Source organism: Gekko japonicus, unplaced genomic scaffold (genome assembly GCF_001447785.1).
Source record: "Gekko japonicus isolate JY-2015 unplaced genomic scaffold, Gekko_japonicus_V1.1 scaffold4, whole genome shotgun sequence".
NCBI lineage: Eukaryota > Metazoa > Chordata > Lepidosauria > Squamata > Gekkonidae > Gekko > Gekko japonicus.
The window spans coordinates 3,658,675-3,682,207 of record NW_015165234.1 but is presented as its reverse complement, the minus strand read 5'-3'; the positions used below and the strand labels follow the sequence as shown (position 1 = coordinate 3,682,207).

The following is a 23,533-nucleotide window of genomic DNA, read 5'->3' as shown; positions in this document are numbered from 1 at the left end:
CCCCCTTCCTATAACAATTTCTCATCAATCTAACAGAGACATCCTACTGAGGTCTATCCAAGCGGGCTTACTCCCAGGGAAGTGTCCTCAGGATTGGACTATAAAGAGCTCTATCCAAATCCTTAACCACTGAGCTTGCTAATACTTTCTCTTCTTTCAGTTCCTTAGATCAATTTGCCCAATCCCCCATCAAACACAAATCTTATTGGCTCTTGCAACTATGAGTAAATTAATATTACACTTCTATCACATGGCTCTTTCCTAATGATTGTGGCTCCCAAAAATAGGTTGAAGATGATTGCTTGGGCAGCACCCACACAGCACCATGCCATGGACCCAGATGGCTCAGGTTAGCCTGATCTCATCAGATTTTGGAAGCTAAGCAGGGTCAGTTCTGACTAGTATTTGGATGGGAGAACTCCAAGGAATACCAGGAACATGATGCAGAATCAGGCAATGGCAAATCATCCTTGAATGTCTCTTGCCTTGAAAACCCTACAGGGTTACCATAAATTGGCTATGACTTGCTAGCACTTTCCATCACCACAGGGCAAGTGCGCTTTAATGCCTAGAACCATTTGGGCAAGGCCTAAATGTAACTACTGTCAGTAGCATGAGATGGACCCACAGCTCAATTGGCTCTCCTATCACTGCCATAACATACAAAATAGTAAAAAGCTCAGTAGCACCTTTAAGACCAACAAACAGTATTGTAGCATAATTATTACTGTAGCACAAGGGTTTTCAGAAAGCCACACACTTTTTTCCAATCTCACTTCAGTGCCAGTTCCTGTCCTCAGATTCACAGAGAAATCCAAACACTCTTCATTTTTGGTAGAATGACACCCCTCCCCTCCTCCACCTGGCTGTTGTTCATCCTATACGAAGCGGGGTGATTTGGCAAATGCAAGCCAATGCCAGTGGTTTCAATGCAGCACATCAGAACCAGGGCTTCCAATTTCAGCACTAGAGCTAAGGATGCCAGCCTCCAGGTAGGACCTGGGTATCCCCTGGAATTACAGCTCATCTCCAGTCTACAGAGATCAGTTTCCCTGGAAAAAAATTGATGTTCTGGAGGGGTGGACTCTATGGTATTGTGCCCCATTGAGGTCCCTGTTCTCCCCAGACTCCATTCCCAAATCTCCAGGACCTTCCTAACCTGGATTGGGCCACCCTTCCCCTCATCCCCCAGAGGTGGCCAGGGGGAACCTAGCAACCCTAACTAGGGCTATTTTAGCAAGGGAGGGAGGGAGGGAGGGGAGAGGTGGAAAGAAAGCAAATAGATGAGGAGAGAGGAAGGAAGGAAGGAGAGAGATGGGGAAAAAGTAAATAGATGGGGAGGAAAGAAAGAAAGAAAATAGATGGGGAGACAGAAAATACAGAAAGGAGAGGGAGGGGAGGGGAGAGATGGAAAGGGAGGTTCTGCAAGAGCGCATTCTGGTGCCAAGGAATCCTCCTGCTCACAAGCACATGTGCACGCACCCCCACCCCCACCAAGCTCCTACCCTGCCACACATTTTGTTAGTCTTGAAGAACAGAGAACAGCCAGAGGAGATACAAGAAAGAAAGAAAGAAAACCCTCTTCCAAACAACATGGAACCTGTGTGGAAATGCCCTTTGCAGCTCCCCTCTTTCCCCCCATCTCTCTTTCACTAAACGCTTCACCACGAAGCCTGCCAGGTCCCACCACTGGCTTTTGGGTGCATTCAAGCCTGACTAGCGAAGGAATGGGGGAGGGGAAAGCTGGACCCGGAAAAGAGTGTCGCACTTCCTCTTGAGACTCCAATTCATCTGAACAGCCAAAGTCGGGGGTGGCTCCTGAGGAATAACCCCCACGTGGAAGGGAACTGAAGGGGGGGCTGTACACCCACCCAGACCTCACCCAGAGAGCGGAGTTGCTAGCTGGCCAGGAGAAAGTCTCTTGCGTGGAGGTGCAGTGCATGTAAATGGGCAGGTGAGGCTTTCTCACAGCCCAGAGGGAAATCACATTCCCCTGGCTGACTGGGCGGTTAAGGAGCCTGCTGGAGAGACCGAAGGTGAAAGCTGGCGACCCTCAGCGAGAGGCAGGGTGACTATAGAATATGAGGAGCTCCCTGGCCAGCTGTTGGGCTTATATAATGGGGGGGGGGCGCTCAGGATATTGCATCTGCCACCTCCAGGAGCCCCATAAAAAGGGTGGGGGAATCCGAAGGGCTGAACTCCCACACCAAACGGAGTTCCTCGACTTTGCCCCTCTTCTGACTCACCAGATTCGAGATCCCTCTTGAGTCAGGAAATTTATGTGGCCACTGACTTGTGCCCAACTTTGCTCTTCGCTCCCTCCCTCCTACTCTAGGATTCGCGATTCCCCTGCATGGCTGCCCAGTTCACCCCCACTCCTGAAAACATCCCCCGCCCCAGCCAGCTCCAGTCCTCACCTTTCTCTGCAGTCTGCCTGCACGGGAAAGCAGTGAAGGTGAAGACATCTGCAGCAGTCTCCAGGCTCCATCTCCTCCAGACTGAACTGAGGGCTGCTGGGAGCTGGGGGGTGGGGCTTAGCTTCCAGAAAGCAAGCCCCTGCCCTGACTTCCCTCCCAGTCCCAACCTATCCGACAGAAAGCGGAGGGAAAAACTCCTCTGCTTTCAAAATAGGGTGGGGGGTGGCGGCAAGGCTCTGTCTGGTGCTAGTTGCCCCCAGGGGGGCTCAGAAAGTTCAGGGATGGCGCTAGCTCCCCAGCCCTCATGAAGTTGATGCTTATGGGTACAAGCTCTCCCTCCTCTATGAGGGCAGATCTGCGCGTTTCCCCGTCCCGCATAGCTACGAATTCAAAACAGTCCAGTGGCACCTTTAAGACCAAGGTTTATTCAGGTACAAGCTCTTCCTCCTCTGCAGCTAGCAATTCAAAACAGTCCAGTGGAGCCTGAGTGGTGGGTGTTGCTTTCTGACACAGTTCTGGTGATGTCAGGGGGTGTGGCATATGAAAATAAGCTATGCTAATGAGTTATGCTAATGAGCTCCTGCACCTCTTTTTCTATGAAATGACCCCTGATAGTAGCCATGGGGAATAAGGGGAACCTCCATATTCATGGGCAGCAAACCTCTGAATACCGGTGCCAGGAGGCAACATCAAGGGAAAGTCTTGGTCAGTTTGGTGTAGTGGTTAAGTGCGCGGACTCTAATCTAAGAGAACCGGGTTTGATTCCCCACTCCTCCACTTGTAGCTTCTGGATGACCTTGGGCAATCCATAGTTCTGTCAGAACTGTCCTTAAAAGGGCATCTACCTCACAGGGTGTCTGTTGTGGGGAGGGGAAGGAGTTTGTAAGCCACTCTGAGACTCCGAGTGAAGAGCAGGGTATAAATCCAGTCTCCTCCTCCTCTATCCTGTTGCTGCTCCAAGGTAACTGGCTGGCCACTGTGCTAGATAGGATGCTAGACAGACCACTGGCCTGATCTAGCAGAGCTCTTTTTATGTTCTTCTTTTTTGGGGGGGGCCTGAAGGGGATTTTTTTTTATTGCTTTTCTATAAACTACACAGAAAATAGGGAGGGGAATCTAATATCTACGGGAGAAAGAAAAGTTAACCACTAAAAACCCAAGTAGTAAAGATCATTACATAAGCTTATAAAATGATTAATCTATTAATAATACAATGAACTTGAATGTTTAACTCTAGCCTATATTCCCCCAAACCCGATATCAATTACTGTTTAAGGCAATCACAAAAGCATCAAAGATAAATGTAGCGTCTTAAAGGTGGAATTCAGAGTTCCTCAGCATCTCATTTCTTGGCATTTCTTTTCCTCAAATTATAGTCTCTTTTGGGGGCCGCAGCCCCGAACTCTGAATCAGAGACCTCCTCCGAAGTTGAAGAAGAGTTTGCAGCGCTTTCTTTACTCTGGTCGTCATCTTTGTTGTCTTCTTTGGACCTTCCCAGTTGCTGCTTCAAGAACTCATTTGCTTACTTAACAGAGTCAAGTCTTTCTTTTTTCTCATTTATTCTGAAGAGTAAACTTTCGGGAACCAGCCATTTGTACTGTATGTTGTTTGTTTGTAAAAACAATGCCAAGACTTTGAATTTCTTCCTCTTTTTTAAAATTTCAAATGGAATGTCTTTTAGTATCCATATGGTATTACCGTTGATTTTCAGGGGTGTACCTGATGTTGTTTTCAAGATTTGATCCCTCACATGTCTTTTAGAGAATCACTATTTCTCCAGGCAGATTATTTTTCTTAATATATTCCGAATATGATATGTAGACCACATCCATTTCGCTTTGAAGATATTCCATTTTCAAATCTGCCACTGGTGCAAGTAAATCGCCTAAAACTTGTTTTAGATTATCTCCTTTTGTCTCAGGAACCCCTTGGAATCTCAGGATGAAGCTTGCTTTTTCCATTTGTAGTTGCAAAAGCTGAGATTCATCAGTAATTCTTCTCTTTTCCAACTCCTGTACATGTTTTTTAACCTTTTAGATTTGGCATTAACTTCCTTCAGTGTTTCTGCTGTTTGCTTTGTTAATTTCTTAGTCTCATTCAGTTCCAATTGTTGTGCAGCAAAATTCTGGTTCAAAGTAACCAATTGCTGAATGATGTTTGTCATCTGGTCCAGCAGAGGGCACAATGATTCAGCTAATAGCTGTGAAAGCTCATTGGTAGCTTCTGGTCTTGGACTTCTACTTCCCAAAGGAAGTACATCCAGCACCCTCTTTTTAAAATGCTCTGTTTGGATTTCGCGTCTGGGAGTTCCCCTCCCCCCCACGGTTGCTTAAATCAGAGGAGCTTTCTCGCCGAAGCTCAGTGTTCTGCTTTCAACTCAACCCACAGTTTATCATTGGTCTCTAGACCCACTTGAGGTACGTGTATATCGCTTGATCTTCATGCGCTTGTCCCGGTCAGCGACTCTTAAGTCATTCAGCTGCACAGCGGTAGGACCTTCAGGGCGGAGGGAAGCCTCAATTCCCTTGCATCGAGCCAGTTGAAGAGGCAATCCCTCAAAAGCCCCCTGGCTAGGAGCCCTATCCCAAAGGGCTCTGGGGGGGTAGCGAACAGTTGCCTCCCCCCTCCTAGCCACTGGCGTTCAGATCGTGACCCCGGGAGCTCACCAGGGTCACGTCCGCCATCATGCCACCAAAAACCGGAAGTCCTTTTTATGTTCTTCACTCCTCCACTTGCAGCTGCTGGATGATCCTGGGCAAGCCATAATTCTGTCGGAGCTGTCCCTGAAAGAGCAGTTCTCAAAAGAGCTCTCTCAGCTCCACCTACCTCACAGGGTGTCTGTTGTGGGGAGGGGAAGGGAAAGGAGTTCATAAGCTGCTCTGAGACTCCGAGTGAAGGGCGGGGTATACATCCAATCTCTTCTTCTCTTCTTCTTAAAAAATGTACCCTGATTCTTCTTCAAGAAGCTGCAAGTAATGCTTTTGGGGTCTTGATGACCCAATTATTAGCCAGTCCCAGCCTACTTAGCTTCAGAGACAAAACTATGTCAAGTGTCTTCAGACCACTCTCTTTTGTCACATCATGATAAACCCTTAGTGGGTTTCAAAAGAAACATCTACTATGGGAACATCACGTGTCACAATGGTTATCACAGAGACATCACAGAAACAAAGATTAGGAAAATCTCTTCTATGTTAAGCAAAATGTTAATAAATGGTAGTTACAATATTCTGCATTCCTGGTACTCCCCAGTATAAAAATATTTCACTATTTTTCCTTTACAAACTTAAAAAAAGAATGTCTGAATTCAAAGTATTTTATTTGCACAGTGATACTGCCTTCCTTGTACAAGGTACTTTTCACAAAAACTTTCACTTTCAGCCTCATTTCAAATTATTTCCAGATGTGTTGTATACAGCCAGAGGGACATAAGTATAATTAATTATTCTTTGCATTCAAAAAAGAAACATTTCCCTCATCTCTGATCCATAGTTTTAGAGAATCATACTAGAAGAAAAACTGATCTCCATTTTCCAAGTTATAATATTTTTTCCATTTATATCAGAACAAATGAAAACTGGTTTTAAAATTGGCAACATGTTCTGGTATACTGAGGCCAGCTAAGTTGGATGAACTGCTTGTTCCAAGATAGTTTTGCACAATAGCCACTTGTAGCTCTGTGGGTATCATAGAAACTAGTATGTGAAATGGAAAGAAATAATATATTCTGTAAAAGAAGCACTAAATCAGAAAAGCACAGATTTACAGTTAGTGAGAACCTCTGTTGGTGGCAAAGCTACCAGACTTGTCTTACAAAACTGTTCATTTTCCAGTCACTATAAATGCTGTCACTAGGCTATCAGCTGGCGGGGGAAAATGGTAATTGATCACTTAAACTTGCATATATTTGCATTTGAATAAACACTGGATCAAGAGAAAAAATATTTTCTTTGTTTACAGCAGGCATAATCTTTTGTTCAAAGGAGCGAATATGCTGCGAGAGACTGGTCATTTTTTAACACAGTTCAGTCTTTAACTACTTAAAAAAAGAAAAGTTAACTAGGGACAGCTTTTTAACAAAATAAAATGTTTTTTGTCAATTAATGTAATTGATTAAACAACTAAATGCTGCAGTCCTAGTTGTTCTACTTGGACAGATCTCTTCATAGTCCTCGGATATTATTTTTGTTTATCATCTCCTGGCGATGGAATAGGAGGCTGAGATAGGATGCTGTCAATTTTGCATCATATTATCCTGAAGAATTTAAGTAAGCATAAACATGGCTGGAGGGTTAATTTACACCAGTGTTGCAGGCCCAGTTGTTTCCTTGCAAATCTTCTTGAACAGGGCTTTAGTATGCCACACTGTGAAGGAGCTTCACCCCTTGAATGAGCAAGGTGAATCTACAGTGTCCCCAGAATGGTATCTCTCTATATAATAATTCTGTTTTGGTAGTGGCACTCTCTGGAACATTCTACATGATCCCAAATCAGTTGGCTCCCTGATTTGACACTCAGAAGCTGTCCCTATCCACTGGCTGCATTGCCTGAGTCTTGCCTCCAATATTCTAAACAGTTTGCTGTTCTTCTCCCCCCAATAGCCGCTTGGAACACAGAGGTCATTTGCATATGTGGCCTAATTGGCCTTTGCCTCTAACATTCTAAACAGTTTGTTGTTGCTGTTGGGAGTCATTGAATGTCTCCTGAGGTAAAATACATATCCCAGTTCTCCCTTAAACAGTCAACTGGAGTTGCCAAAATACATATCCCAATCTTCCCTTAAATGGTCACTGGAGTTGCCAATCTCCCTGTGGGGCCTGGAGATCTCCCAGAAATCACTGTGTTCCCCAGCCACAGCACATCATTTCCCCCCCAGAAAATTTCCCAGCTATTACAATGGCTGCTTTGGGCAGTGGACTCTATGGCATTATACCCTGCTGAGGTCCCTCCCCACCCCAAACCCTGCCCTCCCCAGGCTGTACCCCTCAAATCTACAGGTATTTCACTACCCAGAGTTGGCAACTCTGTAACTGGCTATGGAACCCAGAAGACATGGCATAGGGGAGGTGCTTTTCTACCTTAGCTGCCACTGCATAACCCCAAATCAACATAAGTCAGGGGTGGAGGGAACCATACCTGTTACCATGAGGTTGTCCTCCCATACTACCCACTTGGGGCAGCAAAAGGACTTGAGACAGGCCTGCCTTATAGCTAAGCAGAAGGAAATAAACATGGCTTGCCTCCCTCTATTTTCCCCTTCCCTCATCTGCCCCACCAGCCACAAAGGGCCTTACTCCTAGTAGTTATATATTGCCAAATTTATCCTGAAGCTCAGTATGCATGCGATACCCACTTCTTAGGGGAGACCAAGGAAGATTAATTCGACCTATTTAACTAGAACATTTTAATTCCTCTCTTCCTCCAAGGAGCTCAGGGCTACATACATGGTTTGCTCTCCCCCATTTAAAAAATCTAAAATCTTTGGAGTTCCTGACAGATTGGTCCTCTGAGGGTTTGGATGAAATATTCCAAGTCTTCTTGCAGAACCAGTTTGGTAATGGCATTGCTCTGAGAAGGTGATTGATAGTGGCCAACATTCTCTGATGCTTCTTCTATAATTAAGATGTGAGAAAGAAGACAAGGCTGTCCTGTCCCATTCCAGAGTATTCTGAATTAACTATCCTGAGAACCCATTATTCCACTTTTTGGCTTCCTAGCAGCCTGGTAGCCTAGCCTAGCCTGATCTCATCAAAGCCTGGAAGCTGATCAGGGTTGGCCATGGTTAGTATTTGGATGGAAGACCACCAAGGAAGACTGGAGTTGCTATGCAGAGGAAGACAATGGCAAACTACTTCTGCTCATCTCTTGCCATAAAAACCCCATGGTCCTAGAGTCACCATGAGCTGGTTGTGAATTGACACCATAGTAGCAGTAGTAGCAGTAGTAGTAGTAGTGGCCTAGTATAATTGCTGGAGTCACAGCACCATCCTAAGCAGGGTTACACCCTTCTAAATCCATTGAGGTCTGGGTGATGTATCTGACTGATCTGATGAGATTCCCTGGGAATGAGACCAAGCATGATTTGATTTGATCAACAACCTCAGATATGCAGACGATACCACTCTAATGGCAGAAAGTGAAGAGGACCTAAAGAGCCTCTTGCTCAGGGTAAAAGAGGAGAGCGCAAAAGTGAGCTTGAAGCTCAACATCAAAAAAACTAAGAGCATGGCATCTGGCCCCATCACTCCTTGGCAAATACAAGGGGAAGTCATGGAAGTAGTGACAGACTTCACATTCCTGGGAGCCCAGATCACCGCAGACTGTGACAGCAGCCATGAAATTAAAAGACGCCTGCTCCTTGGGAGGAAAGTGATGGTGAACCTAAACAGCGTGATAAAAAGTAGAGACATCACCCTGCCAACAAAAGTTCGCATGGTCAAAGCAATGGTATTCCCAGTAGTCATGTATGGCTGCGAGAGTTGGACTATAAGGAAGGCCGAGCGCCAAAGAATAGATTCTTTTGAACTATGGTGCTGGAGAAGACTCTTGAGAGTCCCTTGGACTGCAAGAAGATCAAATCAGTCAATCCTAAAAGACATCAACCCTGACTGTTCCCTGGAAGGCCAGATCATGAAACTGAAGCTCAAATACTTTGGCCACCAAATGAGAAGGGAGCACTCACTGGAGAAGACCCTGATGGTGGGAAAGATTGAAGGTCAAAAAAGACGGGGACGGCAAAGGATGAGATGGTTAGACAGTGTCATAGATGCAACAAACATGAAATTGAGCAAACTTCAGAGGACGGCGGAATACCGGAAGGCCTGGCGTGATCTGGTCCATGGGGTCGCGAAGAGTTGGACTCGACTGTGCGACTGAACAACAACAACAAATGATTTGAGATTGATAGCAGGCTGTGGGGATAAGGAAATCTGACCAGCTGGAATTGGCATTTATACAATGGGCAAAGTACATGTGTCTACAAAAGGAGTGGTGGCTGCCTCTAAGTGGCTGTGCTTCTCTTTCTTTGGAACCTCATCAGCTTTTGTTTCTACAAGAACAAGTTAAGATGGAATGCTTGCTTGCTGAAAATTATGATGGGTCACCCAGCAAGCTTCCATGAAAGGAGGAGGATCAAACCTGGTTGTTCCTGGTCCTAGTCTGACATTCTAACCACTTTGTCAGCATATTGTTGACAAAGTAAAAAGAAAATACAGACAGTGAAAGTATAAAAATTGGACTAAAGATTACCTTCCTGACCGAAAGAGCTGAAATTTAAGGTACAAACTGTAGTTGCTTTAAGAATGCACTTACATTTTGTCCGTATTACCCAGTTTCTCCTAGTATCCCTTTGTTCATATCTTTTTATTTTATATTGTTGGATGTTGTTACCAATATATTTTGGTTTAAATAATATATATATATATATATATTTTAAAAAGAATGCACTTACATTTGTGACCACGGCAAGAATAGCTATTCCTTGCATGATAGGCTGCCATGCTCCTATGTCCTGAGCTTTCTGGGGAATCATACGCCTGAACTGTGTTGTAATCTTCCAGGCATCCACACGTATTTCCAGCAAATTGTTAATAAGAGCCAGGAGGGGTGCCAGGGGAAATGATGCCACAAATAAGGTCACAAATCCAAACTGTATAACTGTCAAAGAAAAACACAACATGCAATGGTGATAACATTAACACTCTGCCTTTTCAGAGGTCAGAGCAGTGTATCCCTGTGGTTAACCACAGATCTGCTCTAGGTTGCCCAAACATCATAAACATGGGCTGTTACATCCCAGAAATGTGGAACTACTGAGTACAGACATTCTGCAACCCTCAAGGAAAGAAAAAAAAATTATGAAACAGAATCTGTGGTACTCATCACTGCAGATTTTTTTGACACTTCCAAGTATCCTTTGGCCATACGTTTATTTCTTGATGCAAGAAAGCAGCAATATATCATTTAGATGTTAGCATTTACACAAAAGCTAATATAGCTATCTTGAGCATGAGCCAAAGCCTTACATGTGTAGGGCTCTCATCAAGAGAATGCGCCACGGGCTTGTTGGGATTCTGTATTGTGCATGAGGAATATTCTGCTGCTGATAAAGACCACTGCACTCATATGAGCTTAATCATGTTTCTCATCAGCATGTCTAATGTCTCGCATACAACCCCAGGGAACTTCTTTGCGTACAAACTTTTTTTAAAAAAATATCAAACTCAAGAAAAAATCTAGCTTTCCAACTTTTTACAAGTTTTTAAATGTTTATTTCTTCAGTCTTATTGATTTATTTAGTGGACTTATAGAAATGTTTTTGGATTCAGATTATGCCACAAAACAAATTGCTGGCTTACCCATTTCAAGATACTCATAAAACAATCCAAGTTTGCCAATCGGTTGCAGGTGGTAGTCCTGTTCCCAGCGCGGGACAATAACTTCTGACCGAGCAGCGGTGCAACATCTTCCGATCAGATTCTTCAACCATCTATGAGTTTGGATCATGCCAAGATTTAGTCTATCTTTTAAGGAGTGTGCTATCATAAATATTTTGTTCTGATGGAATAACAAGCAGGGGACTGCAAGACTTCTTGTGGGATCCCATCTCTTTGTTCCCCCCTCCCTTGCTGGGCTGCTCACTTGCTTACTTGCCCATCCGCAAGCCTACAGAGCAGCCACCAATGGCTCCCTGGCTCACACAGCAGTGGGGGCAACTCTAACTACCTTGGGCCATTCACAGTTCCCTCAGAACTCTCTCAGACCTACCTACCTCACAAGGTGCCTGTTGTGGGGAGAGGAAGGGAAAGGAGATTGTAAGCCACACTGAAATTCCTTAAAATAGAGGAAAGCAAGGTATAAAAACTAGTTCTCCTCCTCCTCATGAGGGCCAGATTCAGATTAGGTTTGAGAGCTCACTTATGCAGTAACGTAATTTTAGAATTTACTGTGAATCAATACAATGACAGAACCTATCCTTTGCTCAGTACAGGATAATAGTGAAATTCTGTGTAGATGAGGTAGACAATATTTGTTTACAGAGTAGTTAACAGGAACTAAAGATCTTCTTCATGTTCTCTGTGCAGTCCCACACATGTGTGTGTACCTGCACAGATTACCACTCGAAGATCATTTCCTCAGTTCAGAGTAACTGAGTCTGTAAGTAATCAATCTGGCTCTGAAACATCTATATTGAGCCAATTAATCCTATTTACTAACTGCAGGGAGGCCAGTTGAACTGTTGTCCAAGAAATCTTAGCTGTTTTAAGCTTTCATCTCAGAATCCATTCATTTAATCAATTTTAAAATGTTTGCTTTATTTCCATGGCTTCTTATGCTTGCTCTTAACAAATAAGTTGTTAGTAAGTACAAAAATGACAGACTTCAGAACATATCTTCTTAAAAGCTGACCTTGTCTTTTATATGCTATTAACAATGGTGACAACCTATTAATAGGCAAGGGAGACCCCCGTCCAATTAATTTTTTTTTAACGGAATGTTTTCTGCAAACATTTTCCCTGAGTTTGCTGAACTCTAAATCATAGCAGCAGCTGGCCTCATAGTGTAAATTTGCCCATCTGTACAGACCCCAGCTCTTTATATATATAAAATGTAGATAATAACTTCAAAAATGGTTTGACAACTGGTTTAACATTTTGCACAAATATATTTATATAGATTAATGGTATAAACTCTTGCATGCTGCAACTGTGGGATGCAACTCCTATAAAATGAATATATTGATAAATGTTTAAAATAAGAAAATGTATAATATCCCAATAAACTATTTGTATGTACTGATATCACACCTTTCAAAGATGACTGAATGCAAACAGTAACTCCCCCGGGCTGTTAGTGTGTATGCATGTGTAAAATAAATAAATAAAGCAGATTAAACAGACTAAAAAGCTGTATGTCAATATGGCAGCAACTAACTTTTCAGCCATATTTACTTACGGAAGAAGCACTTCTTGAATGTTATTCCAGATTGCTTTGCCTCCCATTACTATTGTCAGTTGTGTTGTAAGTTCAAGAAGACATCCACCCGGATCACACTAAGGATGAAATAGGCAGGAGTAAAACACTTTATATTTTACAAGGCATTCCCCCAGGGACCATTCCTAACCAATGTTTTAATTGTTGTTTTATATCTTTGTATGTATTTTAACTCTGTTCTGAGTTATTATTATTTTTGGTGTGTGTGTGTGCATGCTTGCGTGCCTGGAAGTCATGGTGACTTCCGGCAACCCCTACTGAGGCTTGGACATTTTCAGAGAGGTGGCTTGATTAGCCTGCCTCTGCGTCCCGCCTCTGGTATTCCTTTAAGGTCTCCCTTCCAAGTACTTGCTGGGGTCGGGGCTCTGCTTAGCTTCTGAGATCTGATGAGACTGGGCTTGCCTGGGCTCTCCAGGTCAGAGCTGTTCTGCATTATTTTTATGGTGTATGTTTTTTTTTTGGGGGGGGGAGGTTGAAATATTATTTTATTAAAGGTAAAAGGTAAAGGTTCCCTTGCTCGAAAGCCAGTCGAGTCCGACTCTAGGGTTGCGGTGCTCATCTCTGTTTCAAAGCCGAAGAGCCAGCGCTGTCCGAAGACATTTCCGTGGTCATGTGGCCGGCATGACTAAACACCAAGGTGCACGGAACGCTTTCGAACTGCTATGTTGGCAGGAGCTGGAACTAGAGATGGGAGCTCACTCCATCATGCGGCACCCGGGTCTCGAACTGCTGAACTATTGACCTTCCACAGCCTGCAGTTTATTATGTATGTTTAAATTTCTTAGCTTCTTTAGTGGCCCTTGTAATGGCAGAAAGGTGGAATCTAAATTTTGTAAAATAAAATAAAGTAAGATTTTAGGAGGTCTATGTGGCAAACTGTTAAGCTTATGATTAAAAGCTCCCATGGATGAAAGGCATGTGACGCAGGGGGCCAGAGTGGGGAGTGAATTAGGTGAGACGGAGTAAAAAAGCTAGCTGGATCTAGGCCTGTGTTTTTGTTTGTTTGTTTGTTTTTTGGACTGAGACAATTTCAAAGTCTTTTACAGTTTCAGAATAGTAGCACAAAAAATGATGGCAATATTTTCCATAGGAGTATTGCCCCTTGTTGTATCCATAACACTGTGTAAAGTAACATAATTAGAAATTATTCTAATTGAATATTAGCAGCAGTCTTCAGACTATTTGCTTTCAATTAGTAATGGCAACCAATGTTCCCTCTAAGCTGTGGAGTCTTGTGAGCAAAAATTCTACTTTGTGAGTGACTGGCATTAAAGTTGTGGGCGAGCAATTTGCCTGCTGCATAAATTAGCTTGCTCTGCAGCCATGTTTCCTGAGCTAAGACAAAAATGTGTGAGCCGGAGGCTAAAAAACTGTGAGCTAGCTCACACTAACTCAGCTTAGAGGGAACAGTGATGGCAACCCACCCCCACCTATCTGGAATGAACTCAACTAGCAACAGTTGTGGGGTTTTTTGGGGGGGGAGGATAAAATGCATAGTATTTCTAAGCTAATTCTAAAGCTGGCACATTTCCATGGATGGAAATGGCATGTTTCCAAGGACATCACTGGGTATCCAACCCCCCCCCTCTCAGAGTCTAACTGTGAATCTTGCATTGCTGCCTCTCCCCAAATTACTTACACCTTCAGTAACCGGGAGGCCTTGCAGGAAGCCTCTCTGTGTTGGCCTAGAACACTGAAACGCCAGCCTCTTAAGCATCAGGGGGATGAATCCAATCAGTGTCTTGGCTGGTGAAAAGGGAGGCTGGAGTCTCCTTTGACCACCAAAACGACCATGCTGTTGATTATGGGACCATCATGGAAAAACACTATGTAGGATAGGGGTTGTAGTAGGGAAGAGAACTGGGTGAGATTGAGTGAAAAAGCTGTCTGGATGCGACCCATAGATACTTTAACACGTTTTCCAGGATGTACATAATACAGACATTGAATTCCCTGGAAAATACAGGTCCCAAGATCCCTGTGCCCAAGGTGGCACTGTGCATATTCATAACAGTGTCCTAGGTGCAAGGAGACTTGGGACATGTTCCAGGGTCCCTGGCTCTTAGGGCACTGCTTTTTCAGTGCTCATTGTCCATGGGAGTCATGGATTTGTCTCTGCGAGGTTTCTCTCTCACTGCAGCCCGGAAGAGAATCCATCTACTCCCAAAGCTCCTTTTGATTTCAAAAACGGTACTGAGGCAAGCTACCTGCATCTAACATCTAGTTTAGTCCTAATACCGCTAGTTATTGGGAGACACACGCACAATGAACACTTCATTCATACCTCTTCGTTTCTGTATTTTCCAAGCCAATAAACTGGGTCACCAGGGTAACCTACAAATTTACCCTTAAAAAATGCAATATAGAAGCATGAAGAATAATAGTTGACAAACTGGAATAAGAACATCTTCATGGTTAGGCTGTTTTCATAATCAGTCTGCGTCCTTGGTAGTTCTGAAGTTTATGGGGTGAGAAAGAGAGAAATTATTAACCCGAGAACACCTTTGGAGACAAATACATATGCGTCATGCAACCTTGAATACAATTTACATCATTATAACATAGATTATTTAGAGTTGCCTAATATACTGTAGCTATTATGCTAATTCCATGATTATGTGTTACAAAAGGGAGGGGGTGATTTTTGCTCTTCTGCACACGAACAAGCAGCAATTTTCAATGCAAAAATGCCTCCAGCAGATTCAATACATAATGAACATAACATTTTGATGTGATGCAAACGAAAAAATATTGAAATACTGCTACTTTAGATGTACCAAAATAGGACAGTTTATTTAATATAAATGACCTGGATGGGAAGAAAAACAGCATGTTTTCAATAGTGTCTCTATTTACTAAGGAAAGAAAGCTTTAGAACCATGGTTCTTTTCCTATTTATTTACAAGAAAATGGCTACTCTAAACAATAGGTAATGCAATTGAATGTGTTATGCAGTACTGATCCATTTTTATAAACCTGGAATTATTATAGTAATCTTCTGTGCTTTGTCAGTTTCGTAAATATATTGCTGTAAACAATTGATCTTTCATGCTGGCTACACCAGAATTTCTTAGGCATGGAGATGAATGCCATATTTCTTTGATAACAGACACTGCATTTTAAAATGCTTAACAGTCATTGCAAGGATGAAAAAAATCCTCAAATACATGTTGGAGGTACTCTATTTGCTAGCATTCCCATTTATAAGCATAAGATTTCATCAGGATTTTTTTCACTGCAAATTTTGTGTGTTGGGCTACTTGATAACCTTACCAAAGTCAGTAATCATGATTGCTACTTTCTCATAGATCATGTTCAGAATCATAATGATTATGAAGCTGATGACTGAAGCAGAGATTGAAGTTGCTGCCTGTGGAGTTAGATACTTCTGGATTGCTTCCGTCCTATTAACGTGTTTTGGGAGTGTTGCCGAAAACACCAGAAACACAGAGAGCCGGTACACAATTATGCCAATCACTGAGGCGATAATGAGCAAGATCTGAAGACAAAAAAGAACAAATATAATCTGAATTAACATACTATATGCACATACATGTCTTTTAAAACTCTTTATTTAATTTTTGTCTATGGGGAAAAATCCAGACAACCACCCAAAATATCCATATTGTGAAAAAGGCAAAACAAAAACAAAACGCAGCCCAATGAGGACACGGGTGGCATGTGGAAAGGGGGGAATGCAAAAGGTATAAGAAAGATGTAAAGAAATGTGTAAGAGAAGAGGAGCATTTCATGTTTTAAAAAGCACAAGCACCGAGCCAGGCAGTGTGAGCCGCCCTGAGCCCGCTTGAGGGGAGGGCGGATTATAAATATAAGAAATAAATAAATAAAAATAGTATACAGTCTTCCATATGAAAAATAATCATTAATTCCCTCTCTCACTAATTTTCTTTACGGCTTGAACCTTTCCTTCCTCTTCTTGACCTCGTTTCCAAGAGAGCAATCCTAAACAGTTCTGCTCAGAATCCTACAGGTTGCTGAAAGCTGGATTACTGTATTCCAAATAGCCATTAATATAGCACTGCATTTCCCATAATTATCCCATAATACCTATTCTCACACACAAAAATATATATGTTTACTGAAAATTATATTTATTTATACTCTGCTTTCTCCCCAATGGAGAAAGCGGTTTATATCACTCTTCTCTCCTCCATCTTATCCTCACAACAACCCTGTGGCTGAGAGTGTGTGACTGGCCCAAGGTCACCACAAGGACTTCCATGGCACAGGGGGGATCTGAATGTGGGTTTCCTAGACCTTAGTCTGACATTCTAACCACCACACCATATTGGCACTTAAATGTCTGATTAGGTTCAATGGGACTACTTCCCTTGAAAGTGTGCTTACATAATGTCTTACCATTTCTTTGAAAGGAGTTTCTGCTTCCTCTGTGCAGGCCCTTTAATCAGTGGTTTCAGTATTAATTAGCCATTTGCTAATGAAGGACCCACCAGTGAGTCCTTCATTTCTCTTTTGCGCTAAAACAATAGCTCATTCAATTTTAAAATTTTCCATTATGAGGACTGCAAAATTACAATAATCAGCAAAATAAATTTATGAAAAAACAAACAAATGTGTAATTGATTGGACTGCAGGAAGAAAACAAGAAATTAAAGGGTCTGCCAGCAGGTAACAGTTAATGAATTCAGTAATTCTATACAATTCAATAATGCTATGGCACTGTGAATGCAAACAATAAATTAAAAGTTTGGCAACTGTGAGAAGGTTCATTGAACTATAATGTGCTACAAGTGCATTTGAATACAGAAAAACTGACACAAGTCTGTCTTAAAAATACAGGAATACGCCCTGACCTGGACAGCCCTGGCAAGCCCGATCTTGTCAGATCTCGGAAGCTAAGCAGGGCCGACCCTGGCAAGTACATGGAAAGGAGACCTCCAAGGAACACCAGGGCTGGGATACAGAGGCAGACAATAGCAAGCCATCTCTCTGAAACATCCTAGCCCCATTATGGTTGCCAGAAGTCAACCATGACTTCCAAGTGCACACACGCACGCACACACAAAAAGAGAAAAATATAGGAATACAGCACAGCATTGATCTGGATTCTCCATACTAACTGAGTGAAAGAACCACGTTACGTCTCGAGAAAATGACTAATGCCAGGGGTCATTTCCTGCAGGAGCACACAGGAGCGGAGCTCCAGCAGTAAGGAGCCCAGGGGGTGGGCACATGCAGCAAGCCCCATCCCCTGCTCCCAGCAGCCCTCAGTCAGGCCACAAGGAGCAAGAAGTAACCAGGTAAGTTGCAGAGCCCCCCCCCACACCTTCAGGTACAAGTTCTCCCTCCTCTGTGAGGGCAGATCTACGTGTCCCCCCCCCCCATAGCTAGTAATCCAAAACAGTCCAGTGGAACCTGAGCGGTGGGTGTTGCCTTCTGACACACTTCTAGTGATGTCAGGGGGCATGGCATATGCAAATAAGTTATGCTAATGAGCTCCTGGACCTCTTTTTCTACGAAATGACCCCTGACTAATACGGAAGCAAGTCTGCAGACATGATGAAAACACATTGGCTCCCTTCTTTCCTCTGCTGAAAATGTGTTACAGTAGTGAGAGAAAACTAAGACAGCAGGTCCCCCCCCCCAGCCAATGCAAGCCAGGAGGAAGTGCTGCCACTCACCTACATACCCCAGGCAAGCAAACAAACAGCTAACTCTATTCCCTGCACCTGTGCAATTCAGCAATGTCATGCTTCCTGCAGTGCAGAATAACTGAAACTGTACCTTTCCTTCCAAAGCAGCCATGCATGAATCTGATGCTCTGCTGGAAGAAAAGAACGGCTGGTGGTTTAGTTTGGTTTTTAAATCTGTGTTTCAGTATTTAAAATCTGTCTTTTGCTTTGTTTCACTTGTTTTTCCCCAGGCTTCTAGCTCATATCTTGCTCAGGCCGCAAGTTTCTTTGTAACATTAATTCTTTTAACTCAAGTCACTCTAACTATACTTCATGTTAAACTCAATAAATATTCTCAAACTCTCAGTTTTCCTAGGAACATGCTGACAAAGGCAACATACTCCTGATAATAAAGGTAGGTGAGACATGAAGGACTTAGGGGAAGGAATGACACTCTTGCTTCAAGAAAGTAAAATCCCATGCCTCTGAAGGATGATCTTGTCATCAGCATCTTTTTTCAAAGGGTTTTTATCCCACTATGGAAAAGAATCTTTCACACACATTAACATAATACCCATGGCGAACTAATTCATTAGGAGAGATTTTTTCAGATCAGAATCTATGGCTGCTTCCACTACAGAGTGTTTGGTCCCATTCTGGGACCAAAAAGGAGCAAGGTTTTGTTTTGTTACTGTCCACACGATATTGTTCCCCAACTGTGCACCAATGATCATTTCTGTCATCCTTGACAGTCTCTTCTTTAAACCTGCTTTGCTACAATCCTTCCAGGAAGATTGTGGTCAAAGTAGTTTGGCTCACCACACGGATGGGCAGGTTTCTGAACCTCCCCGCCCACATCAGTGCCATTTCCCCTTCATATCCCCTCACGCCCGTCACTCCCCTTTGCCACTGGGAGCCCCACCAAATGAAAAACTGCTGGGGGCAACCTGTTTCAAGGGATAAGTTAGGGCAGAAGAAACCTGTTGACATTGTGACAACCCACTGGGAGTTCTGAATCATTGGAATATCATGTCATCACCACAGGTGCAATGGTTTATCTAAAGTCATCCTCGTTTAAAGCCAGCCAACATCTTCTTTAGCAATCAACCAAAATTACCTGTGTCCATTCTCTACTCTCAGATGCAAAATCTGTTTTTGGTTATGAGCAGTGGATTTTAGCCCAAAAATGTGACCTAAAGCATGCTTGGGTTAGTGGAAAAATTGATAACAGCCTATAGTAGGCCAAGCTCTGGGCTAATGTTATAGTAAAACTTTTGTTTTGTGAACGTGCTTCCTTGGATACTCTACCATCTTACTTTTCTTTTCACGGTTGCCTTGGCTTCTTTTAACTTTTACTTTTAATTAAAACAACATTAAAGAGCTCTGAGCTTTGCTCTCTTAGCTTAAATGAAAAAGCTGAAGAAGGCCCATTCATCTGTGACATATTGAACCAAATGACCACAACAAATAAGAAAAAAGTAAGGGTGGGGGAGTGGTTTGGTCTTCAAAACAACTCTCTTTGCTTTCATGGAACGTAAGATGAAATTTAATCAAAACTGCAGCTAAAATGAGCAAGAGACTAAATTTTCAAGCAACGACCTATATGCCTGAAACAAATTTGCTTAAGAACAGATTTGTATACGCAAGTATCTGCTTTGCATAAGCAAATGGCAACTGAATAACGAGTTTATATGCACACACATTACATGCTGTTTTCTGACCCAGCCACCACAAAAGGACTGTGAAACAAGGCCTCAATGAGAAGCCTTTGATCAATGACAAATGTGTGTTTTCTATCATGTGACAGAAAGCCATTGCCATTTCTGACTTCCTGGCATGTGTACCCCTATTAAATATGGTTGAAAACATTTTTTCCCCTGTACACACACATTACTTTTTTATATATACACAGAAAACATTTTTAAATTACCTTGAAAATGTAACTAGAATCCAAAATAACAAGCTTAAAAATGGATGTACAAGGTGTGTTAGGAGGATAAGAAGGAGATTCAGAAGGTAGGAAATCAAGCCAGAATCAGATGGCACAAAGCCAGAAATAGAGCCATCAGGAGTGAGTCTAGCTGTACAAAGACATCTGGAGTTCCCTACAAGATAGTAAAAGGAAATGGGACAAGAATAAGGAATGAGTCTGGACTAAGCAAAGGAGTAGTACTGTTTTAGAAGGAAAAACTATGACTCCTGCGCATCTAGTAGCATGTTACTCAGAAGCAGAGGTCATTTCGGGGGGGATCGCGGGGGATCGCAGTTCCCCCGGGTGAGGTACGGGGGGCGGGGCACATGACGAAGCCCCGCCCCCTGCTCCTGACCGCCCCGCTTCCGGCCCTCATTCAGCCAGGAGGAGGCAGGAGAAGAGGGAGGGTAAGTTGCTTCCTCCCTGCCTCTCCCCACCCCTGCCTGCCTGGGGCCAGGGAGGGCCTTCGCAGGGCTTCCTTGCACTCCCACCGGCCTTGCAGGTCCACCGCTGGGCCCCTCATGGGGCTCGGCAGTGGAGCTGCAAGGCAGGCGGTGGCGGCCGGGGCCGTTGGGGGCGGGGTGTGTGGCCTTATGACACACTTCCGGTGATGTCAGGGTGTGTGGCATATGCTAATGAGTTATGCTAATGAGTTCCCCTAGCTCTTTTTCTACGAAACGACCCCTGCTCAGAAGTAAATCGTAGTGAATTCAATGGAGCTTATTCCTTTGGGCATGTTTGGTTTTGCAGTCTTCAAGACAGATGGTAACAAGGCACAAACCTCCCACTTTGTTGTACAGCCTCCCAAGGCTTTTTGGAGATGGTCCTCCCCCCCCCCCCCCCCCCCCAAAACCAAGCATTCAGGGAAATACACACACATGCACACATACAGTGTCTGTATGAAAAGCTTTAAGGATTAGTTTAAAAGCCTTTTTTGTTGTTAAACTTCCATTATGTTTTTTTTTCAAAGGCGATGTTTCGTGTACATTCAGAGAAAATACAATAATGTGAAAGGACTGTAACACAGAAATAATCTGTCTTTTTTTGCTCTTTACACGATCTATAATGCTAATGAAATTAAATAGACAATGAACATCAGTAGTGATTTACCCAGAAAAGGACAGCACTTGTACAGAAGGTCATCCGTACACACTTTCCACAGGTTGTATATGGGACATGCTCTTCTTTCTGTGAAGAAAGTTCATTCAGAAAGGATTATTTGGAGGTCAGTTAAAATGGGTCCACATTCTCTAGTTAACTCACTTAGTATTTTTCAGTATTAGCAATGACAATTGGGTTTTCTGATCTGTTTCCAGCTTAGAATACTTTATGTTTCATTTTTATCTAAACAGATATTTATCTCACTTTTCTGCCCTGTAGGAACCAAAGTGGCTTACACTGTTGTACTCTCCTCCTTGATTTTATCCTGGTGAAACTAATGTCCAGAGGCTAGCTGTGCCATCCTAAGCAGAATCACACCCTTCTAAGTCCAATGAATACTTAGGATGGCACCATAAGTTAGTAATGTGGGCTGTATTCAGATATCATTTTTATACAAATGCCAAACTAGGGAATGCATGATCTGAGCTTCATGTCAAGCTTGTGTGTGTGTGATTTATCCTCCCTATTCTCCCCTTTCTTTTTTAAAAAAATTTCTCTTTATTCATTTTTCATAACAAAGCAAACAAGAACATGCAAAGAATCCAATAATAAACACTCGACATTCCTACAAAAGAGTTACAGTATCATTCAGGTATTTTTGAACTTAAAGCCCCAGAGATAATAATAACAAATAACGAAAGCATCCTTTAAATTTCGACTCTTAGTATGTTACATCAGAACCCATTTTTGGTAACAGGTATTTATTGGCAATATGCCCCGTGAAGTAAGAAATGAAAATATCGGGAACCAGGTTGATTCAAATTTGAGGTTAGAGGACCGTAAAATTTGAGCTCTATGTACTTTATCTGCTATCTCCCCTTTCTGAGGTGGAGACTTCCAGAAGCTAACTCAAGTTATCTGAGCATAGGTTAACCAAAGTTAGCTGCCCTCCTAGAATTTTAAATCACTGTTTACTTCAAGCTTAGACTCCCAATTTGGGGAGAGGAACTAACTCTGGATAATCTGCACTATCTGAATTTGTACATAATGGGTGCTGTCAGATGGCATGCTGAGAGTGGGTTAAACTGCTCCAGTTTGAACCGGATTATATTTGATCTAGATAATCGCGATCACACTTACCTCCCTTATCCCACTTTACCGCGCAGTCACATCGTTCTCCGGCGTGTACACTACCGACATGTGGGAGCGTGTATCGGTGGGTTTTAATTTTTTTCTCAGTTTGCACCATGCGCATAGGCGCTCATCTGTAGAATGGGTGTGTGTGAAACTACTATGACGCATACGCAGAACCACCAGGGCGAACAAAAGACTTCCCTTTAAACGTTTGACCTGAAAATGGCCTCCATGAGATCCTGAACTCATCTAAACTCTAAAACAAGTGACCATTTAAATTTCAGTTTTCTAAACATGGTAGCAGAGCTCCGCCTATGGGCGCACCGGCGACACTAAAAAAAATGGCGGGCGAAAAGTGGAAGCCTTGGGCAGCTTTCAAGCAGGGAGGGGGTTTAAACTGGAAGTGGCTTGAAACCGGGGGGGGGATCACACAGGGGGGAAATGTGGCTTTAAATGGGAGAGCTGAGAAAACACCACTTTGGGACCTGGTAACAAAATACTCCGGGTTAAAGCAGTTTTGAGCTGGAAACCAACAGCTGGGGATGGGAGGCAGGTTTTGACTGTGTGATCATGCATATAAAATCTGTTGCTGAACTGTCACGACACCAGATCAAACGGTGTATCTGAACGCACCCAATGGGTAACTAAAATTACTTTCTAACTGTGATTCTCTGCACAGGAGGGGTGGGGGATGAAGTGTGCACACAAGCCCAGCAGCAACCTGGTTCATGCTCACCTCAGTTTGATGTCAGTTAGAAGTGATTTCTGAAAGCAGCCATACATTTAAGTTTCATATACAAAGAGCTAGGATCTAAAGAACTATGTCTCTGACTAGGTATGTCCAATAGTGCTTTAGGCTTGAGCATCTGAAGCATCAGCTGGTTGTACCCATGTGGCAAATCACTTGTGGTGAACTTCAAAAGCACTTTGTGATATGGCAGAGGGACCTACTACTTAAAGGGAAAAAAGTAAAAAAAACCACTGGGCATTCATACTCAAACCCTTGGGTACACCTAAAGTGGCTCTTTGGATCCTGGAGGTAGATGCTTGCATTTTGTAATGTGAGAATGGATGTGCATGCCTGGCTTCTTGAACCAATACCAGTGCCTGAAAGCAGAACTGGGCATAACTTAAAACATGTTTCCACCTGTGTTTTGCTCCCTCTGGGACTACTAGAGAGAGTGAAACACATGGGGGGGGGGAACCCTGAAGCAATAGCGACAAACGAGTGACAAAAATGACAGTGCGGGAGTGGCCACATG

General features: G+C 43.1%; 1 protein-coding gene across 1 annotated transcript in view; it reads right to left on the bottom strand.

Annotated features, from left to right (window-relative positions):
- ANO6 (anoctamin 6) overlaps window positions 1–23,533 on the bottom strand; it is an 89,596-nt gene that overhangs the window by 7,715 nt on the left and 58,348 nt on the right. Inside the window, exons 12-17 of the mRNA XM_015409771.1 lie at window positions 21,147–21,224; window positions 15,684–15,909; window positions 14,695–14,864; window positions 12,372–12,469; window positions 10,775–10,905; window positions 9,868–10,073 (exon numbers count right to left, since the gene is read on the bottom strand). Of these exons, the coding sequence (XP_015265257.1) occupies window positions 9,868–10,073; window positions 10,775–10,905; window positions 12,372–12,469; window positions 14,695–14,864; window positions 15,684–15,909; window positions 21,147–21,224 (909 nt within the window). The remainder of the gene's footprint in view (window positions 1–9,867; window positions 10,074–10,774; window positions 10,906–12,371; window positions 12,470–14,694; window positions 14,865–15,683; window positions 15,910–21,146; window positions 21,225–23,533) is intronic.